The 23272-nt window shown below is 39.6% G+C and overlaps 2 protein-coding genes across 2 annotated transcripts; both read right to left on the bottom strand.

Annotated features, from left to right (window-relative positions):
- Positions 1–1415: 1415 nt before the first annotated feature.
- Positions 1416–6423, bottom strand: LOC131326940 (uncharacterized). The gene is made up of 4 exons (XM_058359856.1): positions 5935–6423; positions 2993–3171; positions 1853–2222; positions 1416–1593 (listed from the first exon to the last, which is right to left on the bottom strand). The coding sequence occupies exons 1-4, from the start codon at positions 6310–6312 to the stop codon at positions 1513–1515; spliced, it is 1008 nt and encodes a 335-aa protein (XP_058215839.1). The 5' UTR covers positions 6313–6423; the 3' UTR covers positions 1416–1512.
- Positions 6424–7938: 1515 nt separating this feature from the next.
- Positions 7939–22524, bottom strand: LOC131326594 (fructose-1,6-bisphosphatase, chloroplastic-like). Its single transcript, XM_058359428.1, has 4 exons — positions 22034–22524; positions 9298–9522; positions 8307–8813; positions 7939–8217 (listed from the first exon to the last, which is right to left on the bottom strand). The coding sequence occupies exons 1-4, from the start codon at positions 22442–22444 to the stop codon at positions 8146–8148; spliced, it is 1215 nt and encodes a 404-aa protein (XP_058215411.1). The 5' UTR covers positions 22445–22524; the 3' UTR covers positions 7939–8145.
- Between the last annotated feature and the right edge of the window lie 748 nt (positions 22525–23272).

Here is a 23272-nt window from a genome sequence, read left to right as displayed (position 1 = left end):
ATTACTAAAATTTGGCCATAGAAATCTCTGTGCATAGCACAAAGTGAATGGGACCACTAATCCACTATACAGCTGGAACATGTTTTCTAGCATGTAATAATACAAGTACAGAGTTGGTGCTGATTCGTTTCCCCATCTTTTGCACCTTCAACTCTTCTTTTGAAATTTAAAACCATTTTAGGTGCTCTAAAAGCATGCCATTTATTACAATTCAAGCAAAAACAAACAGATAAGATAAACTTAAAAGAGTTGAAGAAACATGCTACATGAAAAGATGCATTTTCCATGCAAATCCCACCATTTAGATTATTTCATACGTTGTTAACTAGGAGTCAATCTTGGTAATCCCACATGGGTCAATGCTCCACCAGCAATAAACAATAATCATGTGGGCAATCTAGTCTAAAATCAACATCTCAGTAGCGAAGGAAATATTTCCAAAAAATTACACAAAAATGTGAAGGTATATGGAGGGACTTGGTGCATCATGACTTTATAACCAATTAACCAAATGACTAGATAATTGTAGTAACAAATGACTAGATAGTAGTGTCAAATCTTACAAGATGTTCTTCCCCAAGTCACATAGTTCAAGTGCATGAAAGCATCTTTAAAAAAGGTCCCAACCTATTAGAATTTGCAAGAGTGAGGATTGAGAGTGCGAGCGCAATGCGAGAATTAAGAGCATGAGCACATGGCATTTGAAGGATTAAGGACCTGTTTGTTGGGGGTATAAGGAACCCAGCCCATCTATATCCGGGGTCTGGTAGAGTCAATTGGTCTGGAGTACTGCTTCATCGGGTGCGAGAAGCAAGACCCCTGCACTGGATAAGTGAAACCAGGTCTCCACCCCATCCTTAGCTTATCCGGGTTACCAAAATTACTTCGTTAGTTATTTTGTAACGGCAACCACGTAATTTGTCGAATTATTTATTTATCCCCCGCTTTTATCCACCAATATCAACTACCAAACAAACTCTTTCTTGGCTAATCTTCCCTTCTTAACTAATCCACTTATCCACCTCTTCCTTATTCGCCCGACAAATGGCCCATGCAGTTTTTCAAGTCCCTGGAGATGCATGGATTGGTGACTAACCCATTCAGTACTTAGGCACTGGACAAAAGAGTTCATTCAATAAAAGACACCAATTGGCATTCCAGCCTCCCATCTCCTTTCAAAGCCTATCCAAGAGAGAGAACCCAATATTACTTGGCCGTGGATATCTGAAGTTCGCTGTTCACGAATTCTTGCTTAGGCAGTTCATACATCCATACATACCCATGCCAGTTCAAAAGTAGAAAAGCCTAATAAAAGACCATTTGGAGCTTGATTTTCTATTCTACCCCTGAAACGACGAAGGGGAGTATTCTCTCCAACATTATGGGGATTATTTAACTTCCACTCTCTGAGACTGTTAAACTTGAAACTCTTCATCATTTGTAAATATAAAATGAATTAGCAAGAATGGTAACTTACACTTTAAATAATCATCAGCAGAGAAAAGATATACATTACTTGGTCTCCAAAACAATTTCATTGACATCTAGGTCTACTAATGTCTGTTTCCCAAACAAGGCAAGTCCAACAGTCGCCTGCAAGAAGTCAATTTCGAACACTAAATCAGTTTCTTGACAGTTCCTGAATACAATGGATATATACATCCCCCCAAGAAGCAAGTAAATAAACAACGATAGAGCTATGGAGACCAATTACTTCAGTCACAAGGATTTGGTATTTTACCTTTGAGCTTTATATTCATAACACTTTCAGGTCATTTTGGATATATAATACACTTTCCATAATATATCATCTGTTGAACTGAAAGTGTTTAACGTGACAATGACGACTTACCCTTTTTGTCTTACGATCAAGTTTCTCAAGGACACCTGCAAAGTCTGTAAATGTCCCAGATACAACTCTGACAGTCGAACCTGGTCTAAGCAGCTTATCGCCTTCCTTTGTTAACTGATCACCTACAGACCGTGAAGTTTTTCTAGATCGCCGTTTTGGCTTGGATTCTATAATTGGCTCTGTAGATTCTCCGGATGTTAATCGAGAGTCTGTGTAAACTAAATTTATTTTCTCAGGGTTAAGGGTTTCTTCCCTTTGCTGCTCTTCTTTGAAAGCTTCGTCAGCTTTTTCCTGTTCATCCTTTTCTTGTCGGAAAATTGCTTCCATCTCAACAGCAGGTAACGGCTTGGGTTTGTTAATCTGCATTTTCCTGTAGATATGCGAATAACCGCTTCTGATGAGATTGACTATAATAGATGATTTAGAAACGTATAACCATTGATAGCGGTCGAAACAGAAACAGTACTAATTAGCTATCTGAAACTGGGAAAAATAAGAAAGTAAATCAAATTCAATTAGGTGTCCCTTGCTCCAATTCAAATTAGTAAACTCATAATCTGCAGGGAAACCAATAAATACAGTGCTGTACAAACCATAGAAGTCAGGAAGAAGGGGATCAAATAGAAAGGATTCACCAAAAAGAATTATTCTATTTTTGGATGTCTCATAATCTTTGTCCATTTTGACTAGTCAATGAGAAAAAATTATGTCATTTTCTTTTCTTTTTTATCCTTCATCCCCATATCGAAATTGAATAACAAAAGAGGAGCGAAATATGCACTATCATTTCATTTCAAAAAGAAGGGTAATTTTCAAAATTGCATAGTTTTTGATGCATAATGATTTTGTCCCTTAAAATGTTGAATTTTGAAAGAGGGCCAAAAGTTTTGGGTGGAGGAGGGAGTATTACAAGAAAATGATAATAGTATGTAAAGGGGAAGGGAGTGTGCAACTCGAACCGCCATGTGAGCTGAGGCACAGGATTGGACAGGACAGCCAGAAAACTGGACCAGCCCTGCTGCTCTGCTAATAATACTTCTCCATGAGATTGGAGAAGTTTGCAAAACAAAATGAACAATTTACCACCAAGTAGTTCTACAAAAATCAAAGAATGCCACTGCAAAGAGAGCACATGCTTACGTATTTCCGACCTTGTTTGCAACAAAGCCTCCAACCCCGCGACATTCACGAACAAAGTCATGTATCTCCGTGTTCAATACACACCTCAGAAACACAGAGCCAGGATAAAGAGCTTTTGATTTAACTGAGAGAGATCCATTTTTTAGTTTCCTTGTCTCATTTACAGAAGGAAAATAGACCTGAGAATGAACATTAAGATAGATAAGAATACCGAAAGTTCTCTCAGTTCAAACACTGCAATCCCATGTTCAACATCATACATTTAAATTTCTGACATATCATAATATACAAGAGGCAAAAATCGACCACACATGTTCATACGATAAAGAAGAGAAATATCACCTCTATTTAATCAACAAAAGTACCGTAGGATCCCAGTAAAATCTCAGTTCTTAGCAACAAAATTTTCTTATGTAACGCGTTCTCATAATGTAGTGCCCTTATTCATTCAAGTTATTTTTTGATCCGCCCTTATTCATTAAAGTTAAAACTACAGCCGAGCCACATAGTCACTATATCGCCATAAATAACCAATTCACCCCATGCCAAATGTGTCTATGCCAACAGGATTGTGTATCAATAGCCTGGAAAAACAAAACCAAGTCACATGTCCCACTGAATGAAGTTGGCTACATCATATCCTTTCTCACTTTGTCAAGGGGCTTATGCTCAGTTAGATTCAATAGATTCATACACCTTGTTACTATGAAATCCCTGGTTCAATTTAGTCTTCTTCTCTCCCTAGCATTTTCTCAACCATCAAGAAATCACTGTTCTTATCTTTACATCCATTGACCTTCATTGTATGTGAATAAACCATATTCATCAGCTCTCTCTGAACATACTCGTATGCGACAAGAATTTACAAGTTTTCGTTTATCTTATCTTAGTTTAACTTGATTTAGGAAAGTTCAATTTTAATGCCGCTTGTTTTGGCACGTTTCTATTGGTCTTTAAATTTTAGATTTAGGTTAATTTTCAAAATTATGTGAACAAATCTTCTATTCTTGTTAGTCTATCATGTTCTTAATTTCCTAGATTAGGAAGGAATTAAGCTAATTAGACTTCTACTAGAATCAGAACTACTTTTGTATTTACGAATAAGGATGTAAGCCTACATGCATATTATTCACCATCTATTCATATCGACAAATTTGAGAGTTTTCTCTGTTTTCAATGGCGGATTGGGTGTTCTAAGTCTACTAGGACGGTATCTAGCTTTTTCCTTCTACGAGAAATGATATAAAGTATCTGTGTACATCCCACTATGTCAAAATATCCTCAGCAGGTAACCTTCATACCATCTCACGGATCTATTATTGATTCTCCTTTTCTGGTCTTACCACACATTCGTCTAATTATCCTCATCAAAACAACTCTCGTCTTATTAGTGTGTTAGTTTCAATTACCCACATCTTGCATTGTTTTAGTTCTTGGAAATTTCCATCTAAAGTTCCAACTTATTTTCTTCCGACCAACACAAACCCCCCCCCCCCCCCCCCCAAAAAAAAAAAAAAAAAAAAAACTCATTTTTCTGAGACAACCGTTCTATGTGGAACACTTTTTCGACACAATGCAATCTCTTTTGTTTGGTAGCAAGTCCCAATCGTGAACATGATGATGCTAGCAGCTATGGTAGTGTTTGTGGCAGGTTGCAGGGTGGTGGTTGAGGAATATCGATAGTGGTGGTGGTGTTAGTGCAGATTCGGAAAACATTTTTGTAGCAACAAAAACAAACTCATTTCACGTTGATCACAGAAAACATTTTCTATTGACTTCCATTTTGCAGCACACAAACCACCAAAATAGAGAAAATGGGTTTTAGAAAACTGTTTCTCTGCCAATAAACGGGGCGCTACTCAACATAATTCTCTCAGTGTGACAACATGAGCCAATTATTGATTCTATCTATGTAAATCAATTAACATCAACACAGAGACACAAAAGACCTACAACCATTCAGAAACGTACTCTTTCTAACAAACTAAAACCAGGATACAGGTAAGAATAAAACCAGGATTCAACATTTTCCTTCCAATAGGAATTGGTGGTTTCGAAACAAGGGTGGATCCTCTCCAATCCGTTTTGGGAGTGGACCTTCCTATCCAAACCGTTCACTTTCTAAAACCCCCTATCAACCACGTCAAAATCTTATCGTATATCGCCTTGACATGTCATCAAAATCACATTTATGTTACAAAAAAAGAGTTCCAATTTCGTGTTTCGAACTTCATTTTTTCTCAATTTGTTGCAACATAAATGTGTTTCGACTACATATCATTAATACTCCATAAAGATAATCATAATCCTTAACATTTATGACCTCAACTAGGCCTACAAAGGAGCCTGAGCTGAGGTTTTGAGGTGTTGGAGCTCGACTCGGTCAAAACTAACCTAGCTCGAGCTCGTTTATTATCGAAGGTGTTCGAACTCGATTTGTTTACTAAATGAGTCTCTATAAATGAGCTGAGCCTCCACAAACGAGCTGAGCTTTTATAAACTAGCCGAGTTACATGTAACTAAAGCTCAGCTTGTTTAAACCTTCAGCTCGAGCTCAAAACTCAAGCTTAAAACTTGAGCTCGAGCTCGAGCTCAACTCGTTTACTATCGAGTCAAGCTATCGAGTCGAGCCTCGAGCTGCTCCCGAACAACTCGGTAATAAATTAAAACGGTTTGCAGTCCTAATCTCAACGAGCTATAAAAAATGAATAATTTCAATGATCGAGCAATAAAAAATGAGCTATCGAGTCGAGAGTCGAGCTGCTCACGAACAGCTCGGTAACGAAGTAAAATGGTTTGGGTCCTAATCTCAAGGAGTCATACAAAATGAACAGTTCGATCATCGAGGTCAGGACCGAGAAGGAACCACGAAAACCTCGGACAGGACGGTCCAGCCCCTCATCATCCCAAAATCAAGCAATTCAACAATCCAATTCAATTACCTTGAAATCCACATCAGGGAACTTTCGTGCGAGCGATCCAGCGAGGACTCCAGAAATGTACTGGGCAGAACCCCTGGAAACCCTAACGATCCACCACTGGGGGCCCAGCAGAGCGAGCTTGTCCAGATTGAGCTTCTCCCTCCACGGAACTTTCTTTTCCTTGGGCTTCTCTGCAAGCATGTTCTCCACCTCTTCTTTCCAGTTGGTGCCGGGCTTGCTCTCCCTCCTCTCGTTCCTCAGCTGCCTTCTCTCTCTGGCTGTTAAAAGGGACTGCTCGTTGACGGAGGACTCTACGGCTGCGGGGACCGGAATGAGTCGTTTGGTGGGGAGAGAGAGAAGGTGGAGGTGAGGACTCCATGCGAGATGTCCTGGCCTCATCTTCTTCTTTGGAGTAATCGAGATGGGTATTTCTCTATTTTTAGCTCAGAATTGATTCGGAAGATGCAGTGGCGTTACAGTTCCTGGTTTCGGATAACTGTGTAGTTGCCTAACTAAAGCCGTGCTTCGAACCGTTTAGATTTAAAAAAAAAAACTCTTTCACGAAAGAATTTGAACGAAATTTGACAATTTATTACAACGATAAACGGATAGAGATTGATTGTGTCTCTCGTTTTACGTAACGATTGTGCATGTAGTACTTGCATTTTTAATGTGCTTGGCTTTTTGATTTAGAACAAACAAGGAAAAATAAAAGGAAATTGGTATTCATATTTTTTTTATTCACGGAGTCTTTTTTGTGTTTTATTGTTGAAAGTGTACGTGTTTTTTTGCTAAAAAATAAAAAAAAGAGTGTGGATAACAAAAAAGAGTGTATGCATATCAATTCTGATCAAAAGAAATACTCGTATTTAATTTTCAATTTGGGTATATGTTTTTATAATCTTTCGATCCCTTGCGTCGAATTGAAAAATAAGGTGCGCAAATTTGACCCGAATGTTACCTTGTTGAAAAAACCATAAAAAGTTAGGCCAAATCCACCCTAGTGGAGTGGTGAAATCAAAAGAATTCACCTACTAATGATAATCTTTCGACATTTAAAAGTACATATATCCTAAGGTTAATTGTTTTAATGATTCCATTGAGTGTTTTTTTTTCCTGTAGATGTAGAAAGAAAAGGATATGATTTGGGTGGTGTCATTGTTGGAAGCAGACCACATAAGGTATTTGTATATGTGCTGGTTTAAGTTGTGTAGTAGGGAAATCAATACTGATGTACAATATTTTCGAGAAGTTGACGTGGAGTGGTAGCTTTGGAATGTTCAAGTTTGGCCCGTTCAAAAAAACGAGTCTAGCTCAAGTTCTTGAGCTAATTAAAGTTGAGCCCTAATAATCGATCTCAATCTCAATTCATTTACTGAACAAGCCTCTACGAACAAACCAGTCTGCTATAAACGAGCTGTGCTACCACTAGCATTTATTGACGAGCCGAGCCCTGAGCTACTGAGAGTAGTTAGGTTCGTTTGCCACGTGGCACGTAGATGGGCACTACATATCAAAAGCAACTTTTTCCTTCTTCTTTAGGAAGCAGAAAACATGCATTCATAACAAAAACATCCACTTTTTTTTTTTTAGGAAGTAGAAGGCATTTCTTGAATGTAGAATTGTAGATGGATTTAAGCTCAGCCAGATGGGCCAGAGGCACAAGGTGCAAGAATTGTTTGGGACTTCTAAGGCATAAGGCATTTCTCTATGACACTGCCCACTTCTATCTGCATTTAACTAGGATTCGATTTTCGCGATCAACCTTTTTTCTTTTGATAATCAGGGGTCAAGGGCTAGCAAAAGCGCACTTATTTTGGCGGTCACACTTGGGCAGAGGTCCACCATCAATAGCAAATTGCCATGATGCAATCGTAATAACAGAGATCTAGTATAAGGTCAACATATACCAGAGTCATTAGCCATCAAAGGAAAGATTTCTTCCAAAATCCGACGGACCTGGTAAAGGTAAAAACGGACATGGTGCACGATATATTACGATCCAATTCCTAGACATCGAGGTTCTAACGCAACCAAAACATCCTTCGCAATTAATCAGTGAAACAAGTGATGATATATAAGACTTTTCAAAAGTTAGATTTCCAATTGCTAATCGAAGACAACGAGGATTAGAGAAAAAACGAAAGAGATACAATGGCTGGTTATGTATACACTCAATAGGAATCACGCGATACCAAACAAGAAGGATTCCAGCGATCAGCTCAAGACTCCTCATCGCAGGAACTTTTCCAATTTATCCATTTCATCCGGGCTGCCAATGAAAATCGGGGTACGTTGGTGAATCTGCGAAAGAAACATTTGAAGTGGGATTATACTAACTACTAGTATTTATGCCTTTACTATTCTCTGGATTATATGAAGAGAAGAAATACCTTCTCGGGTTTGATTTCTAGTATTCTCTGATGGCCATCCGTTGCTTTCCCACCGGCTTGTTCCACTAAATAGCTCATTGGCGCGCACTCGTATAATAGCCTCAGATTCCCATTCTTGCTATTCTTGTTCTTGGGGTTGCCGTAGATACCCCCGTACATCAGCATTCTGTGGATTTCACCGACAAGGCAGCCTATGTAACGGCCAGAATAGGGCTTCCCGTTAGCGCCTGGCTGCTTTAGGTGGTCGAGGTATTTCTTCAGTTTCTCGTCCCACAAATCGCAGTTCCCTTCGTTGAAAGAGTAGATTTGCCTCGACTTGGGTATCTTCATATCGTCGTGTGTCAGAACGAACTCCCCATATCCCGGGTATAGGGTGAAGCCAAAAACCCCGTTCCCTATCGAGATGGTGAAGACCACTGCACTCGAGTACAAACAATACCCGGCAGCTAGTAAGTTGCTGCCCGGTTGGCAAACGCTGATGATGCACTTCTGTTTCTCTTCATCAAGCTAGCGTACCGGTATCAAATAATTAAGCAGAGAAGCATTGAATTTGAGTTTGTTTCATTATGGAGTTTAATCAACCAGCGGAGAGTGTGTATGTCATGTTATCTACCTTACTTTCGATTCTTAATATGAAAATATGTAACGTACCACTCATATCTATACACTCCTTTAAGGATATGAGGCTCTCTCTACGGGCCACTGTAAAGATTATTAACAGTGGCCTTGTTCGCCAGTAGATAGGCTCATCCAGTGAGTTTTAGATGGTTAAAATTGAGTAATGTACGTCTGGTTCGTTAGACGATCATTCACCTAAGTTGGTGAATGACAGCGAACCGAACATCTAATTGGGCATTCTGAGGGAATCGTCATTCGGTTCCAGCATCATTCTCATGAACCAAGCACTACCACTGTAAGCTGGTGTTCATTTTGAATCACCCGAGTTTATTGAATCAATTACGGCCGGAATGACAATACATAAGGGAGTTACCGTAGACTCATCGTCGTAGTTGACAAGGCATTGCTCGTCAGGGCCGTAGATGCCGAAGATGGATCCAGTGGTTAACGAAGTATCGATGTTGGCAGATCCGTCGATTGGGTCAAATACAACAATGTAGTTTCCAGAGTAGGTCTCTTCAACTGCAACGGGTACGTCTTCTTCCTCTGATGCTATAATACCCGTCCGCCCGCTCGATCTGAGGCAATTACAGAACACCTGCACATTTCGATATCAACTTTCTTTTCGACCTAATCACAATGATCAAGCAATAAACTTATGCGCGCGTTTGACATGGAACGTAAGAACGAAAAAATACACTTTCTATTAACCACAACTATTAGAACACATCGATCGATCCGTTACCCACGACGAATTACTCTCCAACTTGGATTTCTATCACATCACTCTAAGAGAATTTAGTCCTACTCTCTAAAAATTACTCTTGGCACACTCCAAATTACTCGAAACGAAGATAGCCAAGTAGAGCTTTTATAGCCTCCATCTCCTCATTGGACGGCTAGGATCGTATTGGTCCAAGGACTCTTAATTTGACAAGGCCGTTTTGTGCCTCTCAAATTTACAAATTTATCATTGATTACACTTCTGTACTCAAATATATGCTTAGATTTTGTAGTTTGAGTTTGAGTTTGTCAGTAGAATAATTCAGCTCAAATTAAGCTTTTACTCAAGTTTGAGCAAAAGTATCGAGTAAGTACTAGAGATGGTCTAACAAGGATTCACAAGTACGTTGAAGATTGCTTAACAAAAAAAAGAAAGAAAGTATGTTGAAGGTAAATTGCTATTCCCCCCCACCAAATTTACCTCCTTACCCTTACCTTCCAGCTTAATTTACCTCCTTACTCTTACCCTCCTCCAGCCTTCCCTTTTCCTTTTTGTTTTCTTTTATTTTTACCCGCCCCCCCCAGCCTTCCCTTTTTGTTTTTTTTTTTTTACCCGGCCGTTTTCTTTTTTTTTTACCCGGCCCCCCCTCCCCTAGCCTTCCCTTTTTGTTTTCTTTTTTTTTTACCCGCCCCCCACCCCCCAAACACCAGCCTTCTCTTTTTGTTTTGTTTTTTTTTTATTTATCAAACCCCAGCCTTTCCTTAAAACCTGGATTATCCCCCGGCCCCCCACCCAAAAAACATCCGGCCCCCCCTCCCCTCTTAAAACACCTTCACCTTTTAAATTTTATTTTTATTTAATTAATTTTATCTTATTTATTTAATTTCTATAAATGCACCGGGTCAAAAATCATGTTTTTTTGATCATTTTATTTTAAATGGTCATAATGAATTTTTTGCTCTAAGATTTTTCAACAAACACTGTAAAACTCATTATTTAGTTTCAAGACTCTCTTAGGGTGTTCATTGAAAGGCCTTGGAGGCAAAAATTTATTACGACCATTTAGGATGAAATGATCAGAAAAATAACATCTTTGCACCAGTTCAAACAGATTGAAAATTGAAACATTTATTTTTGTAACTATATTTTTATTAGACTTGAACCTAGAATTAGACATCAACCATAGAGCAAATATGGGGGGGGGGGCGTATGGGGTGAGGAGAGAGGTTCTCATTTTCCTATAAATAGAACCCTTTGTGAAACCATTCAATTCACACCTTGAATCTCTCCAACTTTTCTTTCTAGAAACTTTGTGTTTGCTCTTTGTTCTTACTTTGTTCTTGGTGTTATTGAGTTTCTTCTTGAGTTTTTCAAGAAACTCAACCCAAGGCCGCCACCAAACCACCACTCGATCAGCCTCTCGATCCAAAAAATTTAGTAGTTTAGTCAATATTTATTTTCGAGAGAAAAAAAAGTATTTTCTTTTCTCTTTCAAAGCTACCGTAAGCTTACCGTAAGAAGTCACTTCGTTCGATAGCCACATTCATCTTCCGTAAGCTACCGTAACCTTCTGTTATATTTTATTTTTGTGTTTAAAAATGCATATTAAGTTAAAATACTAAAGATAGCTAGCAAACTTATTCTACTAAAATTACTGGTCTAAAGCATAAGTGGGTTTCCACTCCAAAGGTGTCCGTCCATGTGACACTATGCTTTACGATCGTTTTTACAATTGTGAAGTAACACGAGGCTAACACCCTCGAAAGTTTGTCAACAAGTCTGGCTTCGTACCAACTAAGGAAGGAATGGTAATTCTAATTGGACTAGTCCGACCATCCGACCTGGGACTTTCCTGGTTATTTCTATGTCAAACATAATCCACAAAATTTAGAATAATGATTTTCGGTGAAAATTTAGCATGGTTACTTAGGCTTTCTTCACAGACTGTGTATCTGTCAAATTTTTTAGGAACGCCGCAGCGGAAAATTCGGGAAGGAACAATGGATGACTACAACTTTTCAATTTCAGATAGTTGGTCATTTGAGAATGATGTTCGTAGTGAGGAGAGTGTCTCCCACAATAGTCGCGATTATACACTAGAATTTACCACCGATCAGGTTAGTTTTCACTGTTATTGTTTTGCATATTCGTTATTTATGTTAAGACTGGTTAATGTTGTATTTATACATATTCGTTTTTTTTATATAGATTTTTGAAAGTAGAGAAGATATGTTAGCTTGGGCGCGGAGCGTTAGTCTAAAATATGGTATTGTGGTGGTTATTTTAAATTCTGCTAAGTTAAAAGGCGGCAAATTGCCGAAGTGCATTCTTGGTTGCGAAAGAGGAGGAAAGTACGAACCGCCATGGTATCTGATTGAAGGACAATCCTTGCAAAGAAACACTGGGACTAGAAAATGCGATTGCCCATTTCAACTGCGAGGTATACCACAACACCCATACGGTATAAGGTGGGGTTTAGAGGTTATTAGTGGTGTCCATAACCATGAAATAACAAAACATATTGAGGGCCACGAGTACCCGTCAAGGCTAAAACCAATAGAGAAACAATTTGTGGTCGACATAGCCAACAGCACTGCGCCTCGTGAGATTCTTAATATTTTGAAGCAAAAAAACCCGTCAAACACTACGGGAATCAAGAGCGTTTATAACACCATTTTTGCAAACAAAGCAGCCAAACTGGACGGTCTAACTCCTATTCAGTATGTCATACGTCAATTACTTAAGGAACATTACCTCCATCAATTTCTTACAAATCCGGATACTAACGAAATCACAGATATTATTTGGGTTCATCCTATGAGTCTAGAGCTATCTGTCAACTTTCCGTCTGTACTGATCATTGACGCCACGTACAAGACCAATGAGTATCGAAAACCACTATTGGAGGTTGTGGGTATCACATCCACATGGCGAACTTACTCGCTTATGTTCGCTTATCTTAGTAATGAGAGAGAAGAGACATTGACATGGGCATGGGATAACTTAAAAAACTGGATGCTTCAAAAGGGGGCGTCGATGCCATTGGTGTTTGTTTCAGATCGGGATTTAGCGCTTATGAATGCCATTGAAACATGTTTCCCTACGGCACGTCACATCTTGTGTATTTGGCACATAAATCAGTGCGTCATGAAGAACTGCAGCCGTGTGCTTGGTTCGGAATGGAAGCGCTTCATTAAGTCATGGCACTCGCTTATCAATTCATCTACACCTTCGTCTTTCGAACATAAGTGGCAAGCCATGTGCGACGATTTTCGCCAGTTTCCGTATGTCATAACTTACTTATGGCAAACATGGTTAAGGTCGTACAAAGAGCGGTTTGTTTCAGCATGGATAGATACATGTATGCACCTCGGAAGCAATTCAAGTCAAAGGCAAAATCGCTTTTTCACTTTACTATTAAAATTTTGTTCATTTCTCTACTATACTAAGAAATACTTTTTGATACTTTCCTATTTAAACACAGTGCATTATTCTATTACAGGGCAGAGTCTGCACATGCGAGGCTAAAGCTATATTTGGGGGATACCATGTCATCACTACAAACATCTTTTGATAAAATAGAAAAGATGTTGAAAAATCAGTTCGGGAAAATTAAGAAGTCGTTCGAGAAATCATTGAACATTCCACGCCACAAACAATTACGTGACGACATTTTTGATCAGGTAAGGTGTCGCATTTCATTAGAGGCAATGGAGTTCATACATGATCAGCTAGAAACCGCTTTAGAAGTATCCCCCCACATTGTTGGCTATTGCAACTGTACGATCAAAATCACACACGGATTGCCATGCATGCACGATCTTGCATATTATCGTTCCATTTCCACTCCAATTCCGCTATGGAGTATCCACGCTCATTGGACTAGGTTGTCTATGCACGCAACCGAGTTTAATGAGGAGGGAGCACGATCTGACAGGACATCTCAGGTCGTTGAGATATTAGATGGGATGGATCCACCTATGCGAGAGCATATCATAGACAGGATTATTGATATGGCAGATCCATCTCGTAGCACAGTTCGACCTCCATCGTACAACACAGAACATAGAGGTCGACCTACAGGTAGAGATGAGCAAAGTACACGTCGCATACCTTCTTTCTCAGAAGCATCCACTTCAGGATCAAGGACTGCAACATCGCGAGTGAGAGGGAGAGGGAGACGTGGGAGGGGTTCGGGGGTTCGCAACACTCAATTTATAGTTCCATCCATCACTGATCGCTACATTCAACGATTACCTCAGGCTTATCAGCGTTATATTTCCCACACTGTTGACGTGCTTGGTGATGGTCATTGTGGATTCAGGGCGATAGCTGCACTAATCGGGTATAGTGAAAATGATTGGAGTCGAGTACGAGAGGAGCTTATTGAAGAAATTCGACAAAATTATTATCCATACAGTGTGATTTATCCAGTACATGATTGGGCAAATCGTCTACTAATTTTACTGAATTGGTTCGAGCCTACAGCACCAGAGAATCATTGGATGGAGGGTATGACTTTGGGAGTTGTCATCGCAACAAGGTACAACCTAGTACTGCATACATTTGATGAGGATGTTTACGGTTGTTTTACTCATTTGCCATTGAGGTCCCCTTCAGTTCCAGTCGAATACCGCCGGGAAATTGTTATTGCCCGTGTTAACAACAATCACTTCGTGCAAATTTTCTTAGAACCTCATTACCCTGTACCACCCATCCCAACATGGTGGGAGGAGCATTCATCGGATGAAGCTAAAGGACGGGCTGCCAGTTATGAAACACGTTTGCTATTGTGGTACAAAGTAATGGGTATAAGCACGCCGGGAGCAGCATTTGGAGGAAATATTGATTAAAATTTGTATTTTCATGTTTTGACAATATGTACTCAATTATAATAAAATGAAATTTTATTTCAATTTATTATTGTTCATTACAAGTTATTTTTATTATTCATTGTTAAGACTAATTAACTAATTAAAATAATATAGATTTATTAAGTATAAAGTCAATTTTAATTGAAAATAGAATTTGAGTTAACCAAAAAAAAAAATAAAGAAGGGAGGTAAATGGGAAAAGAAACAAATAAAGAAAATAGAAAAAATTATTAAAATAATAAAAAAAAGATTCAAAGTGGAAGGAATCAAAAGGAAATAAAGAGAAAAAAAAACGAAAAAAAATTTCTAACAAAAAAAAAAAAAACAAAATAAAGAAGAAAAAAAAAATAAATAGAAGGAGGGAGGAGCAGGAGAATGGGGGGAGGGGAGGGGGTAATATGGGAAATGGGGTGTGGGGCCCGGGGGGTGGGGAAGGGGTAATATGGGAAATGGGGTGTGGGGCCCGGGGGGGGGGGGGGGGGGGGGCGGGGGGGGGGGAGCCACCCTCATGTTGAAGACAGAACCTTCCTTGACTTTTCGAGGGGCCTAACGCGGAATTAAAGATGAGACCTTTTTTTTTCTGTTGTTGAATTACTCCCTCCGTCCCAATTTGTTTGTTCAATTGTCGAAATACGTGTTTTTCAAAAATATACTTATATCTTATATTTTATAATGTTTTTTATGATTTTGAAGATTTTGTATAATAAAACTAACTGAGATCTATCAAACAAGATCCATATTGCATATTAAAAACATTACAAATTGAAAATTATAGCCAATTCTTTGAGAGGTCAAACGCTCTTAAAAAGTCAAAAAGTGGACAAATAAATCGGGACGGAAGGAGTATTATTATAAAGAGTACCGAAGCAGGAAACGCCTTAACATTTGTGAATTTTCAAGGACCTAAAGCAGCCTTGCACATCGAGTTTTCACTCAATGCCGGCTCTGGTTGAAGAGAACACAAAAAATTAAGGAGAAAACAAGTATAGCTCGGGATCTACAATGCGTGATTTGTTCTTTTTTTTTTTTTCTTTTGAACTGCGTAATTTGTTCATTAACTGTTGAACAATCTGAGACATTGTACAAGTAAATGGGTAACTGATATGGAACAAAAAATCAAGTAACCTGACCTCTGTTTACACCATAATTTAGTATTTAGTATATTATAATCGATTGGGTCAGAATGTTACACGTGTCAACGCATTTTAGACCGATTGATATAATGCAAATGCAATATGAAGCCTGTTAAGGAAAATGGACTGATCAAACGGTTGATATTCGACTGGACACGTGTCAGAATTTTGTATCACATGCGGATCGTGAAGTCAGACGGTTAATGCAAGCAGGCAGTTGAAATAATTACAACGTTGGAAACATGTGAGATCATGGAGAAGTAACCGCCTCATGCAGATAGTGGAGCAAGAATAGGGAGCATGGAGCCAACTAATTCAAATCGAAGGAGGGAAGTCCGTATGATTTGAATTTCAAGTCGACAACAGCCTATAAATACAAGAAAGGAAGATATTTAGAGCCCCCAATCAATCGCCCAAAGGCTTCTACTTTTATCTGTACTTTACATTTCTTGCTCTAGGAGTAGCTTGTAATTTAACCGTCTGTTCGATTGTGTTCACATAGTCGATTTGACTTCTACACCGAGGGATAATAAAGTCCATTTTGTTGTTCTTCTTCCATTTCCATTCACTTCATTAAGTTTGCTTCCAGAGAAGTCCTGAAATACGACAAGGAACCAAACTCCACCACCACAAACACCCACATTTCCAGCACACTTAGCAATCTCTAGTCGATTAGTCGACTATCAGTAAAATAGACAAACAATTTTGGCGCTAGAAGGAGGGCATCATTACTAATTTGGAAGTAATGGCACCAGCGACAAGGAAACAAGGCGACCGACCTGCAGAGCCTCAGAATGAAGGCCTAGAAAGCCAAACTGACGTGGCGCATCCTGAACAAAGGGTGCCAGAAAATAGCCAAGGAAATGGCTTGAGCGCACCAACAAATATACAGGGCCTTTCCAGGCAGTTGGCACAAGTTTTGTCTAATCCAGAAGACGAAGCGGCACAGGAATTGATTACCCTATTGAGAAGGGTAGTTACGCCCCCATCTGTCATAGATGTGGATGCACATGGTGTAGTACATGAGCAACTGCAAACTGGAGATCTGCCTAGACAGTCACCTCAACAGGTATATACAAATCCAGCATTCGATTCAAATATGAATGTGCACAGTCGACCGTTTGTTGAAGCAACTGCTCTACGGTCCACAATCAAGCCAACTAGTTTTTACCAGAGTGTCCCATCTATATATGAAGTTGGTAACAGTAGTGGAAATGGTCAGAATCATGGTTTAAATTCTAGTCAAAGTCCTCAGGCTGGTTTCACAGGAGTCCGTGTCATGAATAATGGTCAACACATATACAATGCCGCACAAACTCTGCCAAATCATGGCAGTTATACTTATCATACTATGCCAGTAGGACCGAATAATGGAAATAGTGGTCAGTACGTTCACAATGTGCCAAACATTGGCAATGGGAACGGTCAGAATGGCCCTCTTGCACAACCTTATGTACCAAATGTCCTTAGAGCCCCAGATCCCATGAATATTAATAGGGCACAAATATTAGAAGTCATCCAAGATGTGTACGGACCAGGGCTACGCAGGGTGGAAAAACCCATGTTTAGAAAGCCTTACCCACATTGGGTTGACAATGTTCCTTTGCCAAGAGGGTATAAATTGCCTGAGCTTTCACTTTTTAGTGGTACAGAAAATCAGTCGACAATTGAACATGTAGGACGGTTTTGTCTACAGTTAGGAGAACTTGGCTCTGATGATGTTTTTAAGTTAAAATTATTCCCACATTCATTAACTAAAACAGCATTCACATGGTTCATAAGCCTGCCTGCAAATTCTATCCATACGTGGCAAGATATGGAAGAACAATTTCATGCTCAATATTTTAGACATGAACCAGAGGTCTCAATTGCCGACTTGGCTAAGTTAAAGCAGAAGCCAAATGAAACGGCAGAACAGTTTTTAACTAGATTTAAGAGATTAAGAAATCAATGTCATTGTAATGTGCCAGAGACCGAGATAGTTCGAATAGCTCAAGATGGTCTCGAGTTTAATTTTAAAAAGCAGTTTAATGGATCTAATTTCAAAGATCTGTTTGAGCTCTCCATGAGGGCATCTCAGTTTGAAGCTATTTTACAAGAAGAAGAGCTTTTGAGGAACACGTCTCTAGGAACATATTACCAAGATGTGGAAGGTGATATTGAGATTGATGTAGCGCAAGTCATTGGAAAGACCCCTATAATTTGTGACACTTTGGTTAAAACAGAAAAACCAATGAATATGCCTTCATCTCAACCCAATAGGCGTGGGGGGCAAGCAAATTATAGACAATATTCGTTTGATTTGGCACAAGCTGACCAAATATTTGATGAATTGTTGAAACAAAAATTTGTTACTTTGAGTCCTGGGCATATTATTCCTTCTGATAAGGATAGAAAAGGAAAAGAATATTGTAAATGGCACAATTCATTTAGGCATAATACTAACAACTGTGTTACATTCCGAAATTGTGTGCAGGACTTGATCCAGAAGGGACTGTTGCAGTATGCTAAAGGCGACAAGGATCCCATGGGAATTGAATCCAATCCTTTTCCCAAGATTGAAGTGAACATGGTGACGGCCGGCCTAGCCAAAAGGCTAGGTTCCAATGTGACGAAACAAACGCAGGGGGAGGAGGATCACATGCAGACTGAAGAAGAGTCAGCAAAGTCTCATACCTCTAGATTCCCAAACGACTACCTCTGCATTAGGTGTGGGCATGAAGTCCAGTATGGGGAAGCAATTATAGCAGAAAAAGATCAGAGAAGTGCATTCTCCAAGTCCGGACGGAGGTTCAACACAATGGGAGGAAATGACCTTCAAATTTATGTGGGAGCCAAACTGATTTATGAAGGTATAGATCCGGGGCTCTTTAACAGAATAGAGTCAGAGCATTGCTATGGGCCAGATGATGGACCATTTTTATTCAGGGGACATCCAGTCGTGCCTGCAAGGCCTGGGGTGCCTTCTTGCCGAGATCTTGAGGCGGCGGGGTACCAATTTCCTAATCAGAGGAGATACCCTAGTCAAAGGGGTGTTGGTTTCAGAAGAGATACTGGACCACGAGGTAGAGGACCTTATGGACGTGGATGGCACCAACCTAGGATGGTAATGCCACCCAATAATGATCACGAGGAATGGAGCACGCTTAGCCATCCAAAGTTCCCAGCAGAGGGTTGGTACACTAAGGTATCCAGTTCACAGAAAAGAAGGCTTCAAAGGAAGTTTGCAGCCAGGGCTTATGGTGACCCATGGGACCATGTGTTCGAACCAAGAGAGAAAGTGGAACCATCAAAGGTTCCAAACATGGTATGGACCCGGGATCAAGGAGAAACTAGTGGCCCAAAGCAGATAATTCAAAAGCATGGGGGCAAGAGAGTAGTGCTACAGATCCTCCCCAGTCGACTGCCCAACTGAAGGGTAAAAAAGAATTGAAGCAGAGCTTAAAGAAGAAAATGGAGGAATTCCAGAAGCTCATGGAGGCAGATGATGATGATGATCTCTTTGACGAAGGGTCAGAACAGGAAGACCTGATCAAAGATGCGTCACCGTCTCCACAGAGATCTGCAACATTTGGAGAAAGCCTGGCCGCAATCCAATTCGGGTCAGTACCTATAAACTACCAGTGTAATATGATTTTAGTTCTGCCTAAGCAGTTTAAGGCAAAACCAAATCAGCCAATGAATTTGGCAGGCGATGTTGAGGATAATACCCAATCGATTGTAAAAATAATGGACAAAGAGAAGCATCCTCAGTCACAGCCCATTAATGTTGAGACGGATAAACATGGAAACAGTGTTGTAGTTCTTAGAACACCTGATGATGCCTCAATAAGGCATTTAAGACCACTGTATATTAAACTGCATATGAATGGCCAACCTATCTCGAAAGTGTTGGTCGACAATGGGGCAGTAGTTAATATTTTACCTGCTCGAATGCTCAAAGTTTTGAACAAAACCAATGATGACCTGATCCCAACAGAGGTTACAGTTGGCAATTTCGCTGGAGGGTGTTCTCCTGCTAAGGGGGTCATATCCTTACAACTACAGATTGGAAATAGGAAGATGAATGCAACGTTTTTCGTAATCGATTCTTCATCTAATTACAATGCCTTACTGGGCAGAGATTGGATCCATATAAATAGTTGTGTGCCGTCTTCTTTGCATCAGGCCTTGATCTTTCTAAAGCAAGAAGAAGCAGCGGGAATGGAGGTCTTTTGGGCAGACCGACATCCATTCAAAGCAGAGACTAACAACGTAGAAGCAGATCTCTACAACGAACATTTGTGGCCAACAAGAATAGAAGACTCAGAAGTCAGATCTAATCAAGTTGGAGTAACTGAGAGCCAATTCCTCAAATACATCAAGGAAGGGTTCCAGGAGCTGAGCAAAGATTTTATCAGGCCTAACATTATTTCAAGGCCTGCCAAGATTGATCAACAAGTTTTTAATGTTTAGAAACCTATTGAACACAGGGTGTGAAGATTTGGCTACTGTGAAAGCCACTTTTAAAAGGTTGTTTTCTTTTCTTGTTGACAGAAAATTGCAGGCAGATGAGCCTATTTCTTGTAATTGGGCTGAGTGTGTTTTTGATGATAGCCCTCTAAGCATGAAAGAGTTAGGATTAGCAGACCTGAAACCAGCACCAGCTAAGCTAGATGATGACGGGGCCCAAGTAAAGGATCCCACAGAAGAAGTCAACTTGGGAACTCCAGAAGATCCTAAGATCACATATGTAAATGCTGCTTTGCCTATTGAAATAAAGGAAAAGTTTAAGTACTTGTTGCGTAAATTTAAAGATTGTTTTGCTTGGAGTTATGATGAAATGCCAGGTTTAGATAGGTCTTTAGTTGAACACAAAATACCTATAAAGGAGAACTACGTACCTTTTAAACAGGCACCAAGGAGAATGAAGGATGATGTCTTACCTCAAGTCAAAAAAGAAATGGAACGTTTATTTGACGCAAAGTTTATTCGACCGGTCAAGTATGTTGAATGGGTCTCAAATGTTGTCCCAGTATTAAAGAAAAATGGGAAAGTTAGAGTATGCGTTGATTTTAGAGATCTTAATACCGCATCACCAAAGGATCAATATCCAATGCCTGTTGCTGATTTGCTAGTCGATGCAACAGTAGGGTACCAAATGCTGTCCTTCATGGATGGTAATGCTGGTTATAATCAAATATATATAACTGAAGAAGATACGCATAAAACAGCGTTTAGATGTCCTGGATACATAGGGACGTTTGAATGGGTGGTCATGGCTTTCGGATTGAAAAATGCAGGTGCAACTTATCAAAGAGTTATGAATTTAATTTTCCATGATTTTTTGCATAAATTCTTGGAAGTTTATATAGACGATGTAGTTGTAAAATCAAATTCAGTTGACGAGCACCTACATCATCTTGAACAGACTCTGGAAAGGATGAGGCGTTACAATCTGAAAATGAATCCTTTGAAATGTGCATTTGGTGTCACCGCAGGAAACTTTTTAGGATTCTTGGTGCATCAAAAAGGGATTGAGATTGATAAAACTAAAGCTGATGCTATTTTGAAAGCACAGGCACCAACCAATAAAGAAGAACTTCAGCAGTTCTTGGGAAAGATTAATTTCCTTCGAAGATTTATTGCCAATCTATCTGGAAAGACAATGGCATTCTCCCCATTATTAAAATTGAAGTCAGAAAAAGATTTCAGATGGGAACAAGAGCATCAGAAAGCTTTTGATACTTTAAAGCAATCTTTGGTGACACCTCCTGTTCTGATGCCTCCAATAAATGGAAAACCATTGAAGTTGTACATATCGGCAACGCACCATTCGATTGCAAGTCTGTTAGCTCAGGATAATGAACAAGGCCGAGAGCAATCAATTTACTACCTAAGTAGAAGGTTAAATGATTGTGAAAGTAGGTATTCATGTGTGGAAAAGATTTGTTTGGCATTATATTTTTCAGCAATTAAATTAAGGCATTACCTTTTGCCAGCTAGAGTAATGATCATTTCCCAAACAGATATAATAAAATATATCCTGTCTAGACCCATTTTGAGAGGGAGACAGGGGAAATGGATTTTAGCGCTAGTAGAGTATGACTTTGAATATGTGCCTCAAAAGGCAGTAAAAGGACAAGCTTTGGCAGATTTCTTAGCTGAGCATCCAAATCTACCTTTGGAAGAGGATACTTTTGAGGTACATCTTTTGGAGCTTAAACCTTGGCAACTGTCTTTTGATGGTTCAAAAACAGATAATGGAGTTGGGGCAGGTGTTGTTCTGACATCTCCAAAAGGAGAAATGTTTCAATTTTCTTTTCAACTCGATGAAAGTAGAATACTAACAAATAATCAAGCAGAGTATGAGGCCTTGATCATAGGCTTGGAAATAGCAAAAGAATTGGAGATAAAGTCGAGTTTCTTCTGATCTTCGCCTTGTACATGAACAGTGCCCTGAGCTCCGGTGAGGTTAATTATACTAGACCTCTGAAGCAGTGAAGCGATCTGCTTACAAGCCAACGAAATGCTCGAGAGTACAATGGTCAGTTCCGCGTCTATGTTCCCCGACTGCTCTTGCTTCAACAGCCAAGTCGTCAAGCTTTCGATTTCGAAAACGCTCTTTTTCCTCTGTTTTTTGGTTTCTCCCTCTGCTGCTGCTGATCCCGCCGTTGCATTGCAGCGGATTCTGAGGTTGGAACTGGTGGTGGGGGAGTGGTGGTGGGAGGGGTGGTGGGGTAAAAGAGAGAGTGGAGAGGTTGAGAAGAGAATCTTCTGTGAGGAAATGGCTTGAATTGCTTCTACCATTTTGCTGTCTTTTTTATTCTGTCTCTCTCAAATGTGTTTTGATTGGAGGGGGAAGTGCTTATCTTTTTCCATGTGCAGACAATTGTGTGAACCTGATTAGCCAGAATCGCCATGCTGGCAGTTATGTCTTGGAAAGAGAAATCAGTGTTGAGATTCACTTCACTTGGATGATTCGTCTCATACATAAAAGTGAATTTCAATTATTAATTTTGTTTTCAAAAATATTTTCAAGTATATAGAATTATTGTTAAATAATTAGATTTAGTATTCTAGTCTCTCAAAGTAATAGGAGTAATTATTTAGAGGTTTTTGACACCGTCATGTAGTTTGCTAATAATCATTCATTACACAATTCTGAAGCACATACATTTAGTATTGCATCTTACAAGAATGCATGATAGATTATGGCGTTGTCCCAAGACCACGGATCCGGAGAGTGTGCTGTGCAACCCGTGTTGCACAGCAAAACGGCGTAGTTTTGCTGCTGTGCTGCTCCTAGTGTTTCAGCCAACAAGGGCTCTGTTTGGCTATCCAAATTTCTGCAATTTCACATTATACCAACAAAACATAACGACGGTGTTCAATAGAGAAAAACCCTAACATGACTCCCGCCAAAACCATCAACTCCTGCTGCTGTCGCTAAAATCGTTTCTCCTCCTCCCTTATGGACTCCTTGCTGCTTCTCTCTATCTTCGATTCCTTCTACCTCTGATCGATCCTCCACCGCCAAAGGTCTCCGAAACCGTTCCAAAAGGTATGCATCTCATCCTTCATCAATATGATTTTGCAAACTGAGGATCAATAGAGAAAACAGGGGTTTGGAGTATG

The sequence above is a fragment of the Rhododendron vialii genome, chromosome 5a, assembly GCF_030253575.1.
Source record: "Rhododendron vialii isolate Sample 1 chromosome 5a, ASM3025357v1".
Lineage (NCBI taxonomy): Eukaryota > Viridiplantae > Streptophyta > Magnoliopsida > Ericales > Ericaceae > Rhododendron > Rhododendron vialii.
Note: the sequence above shows the minus strand (reverse complement) of the source record. Positions and strands in the feature narration are given on the sequence as shown.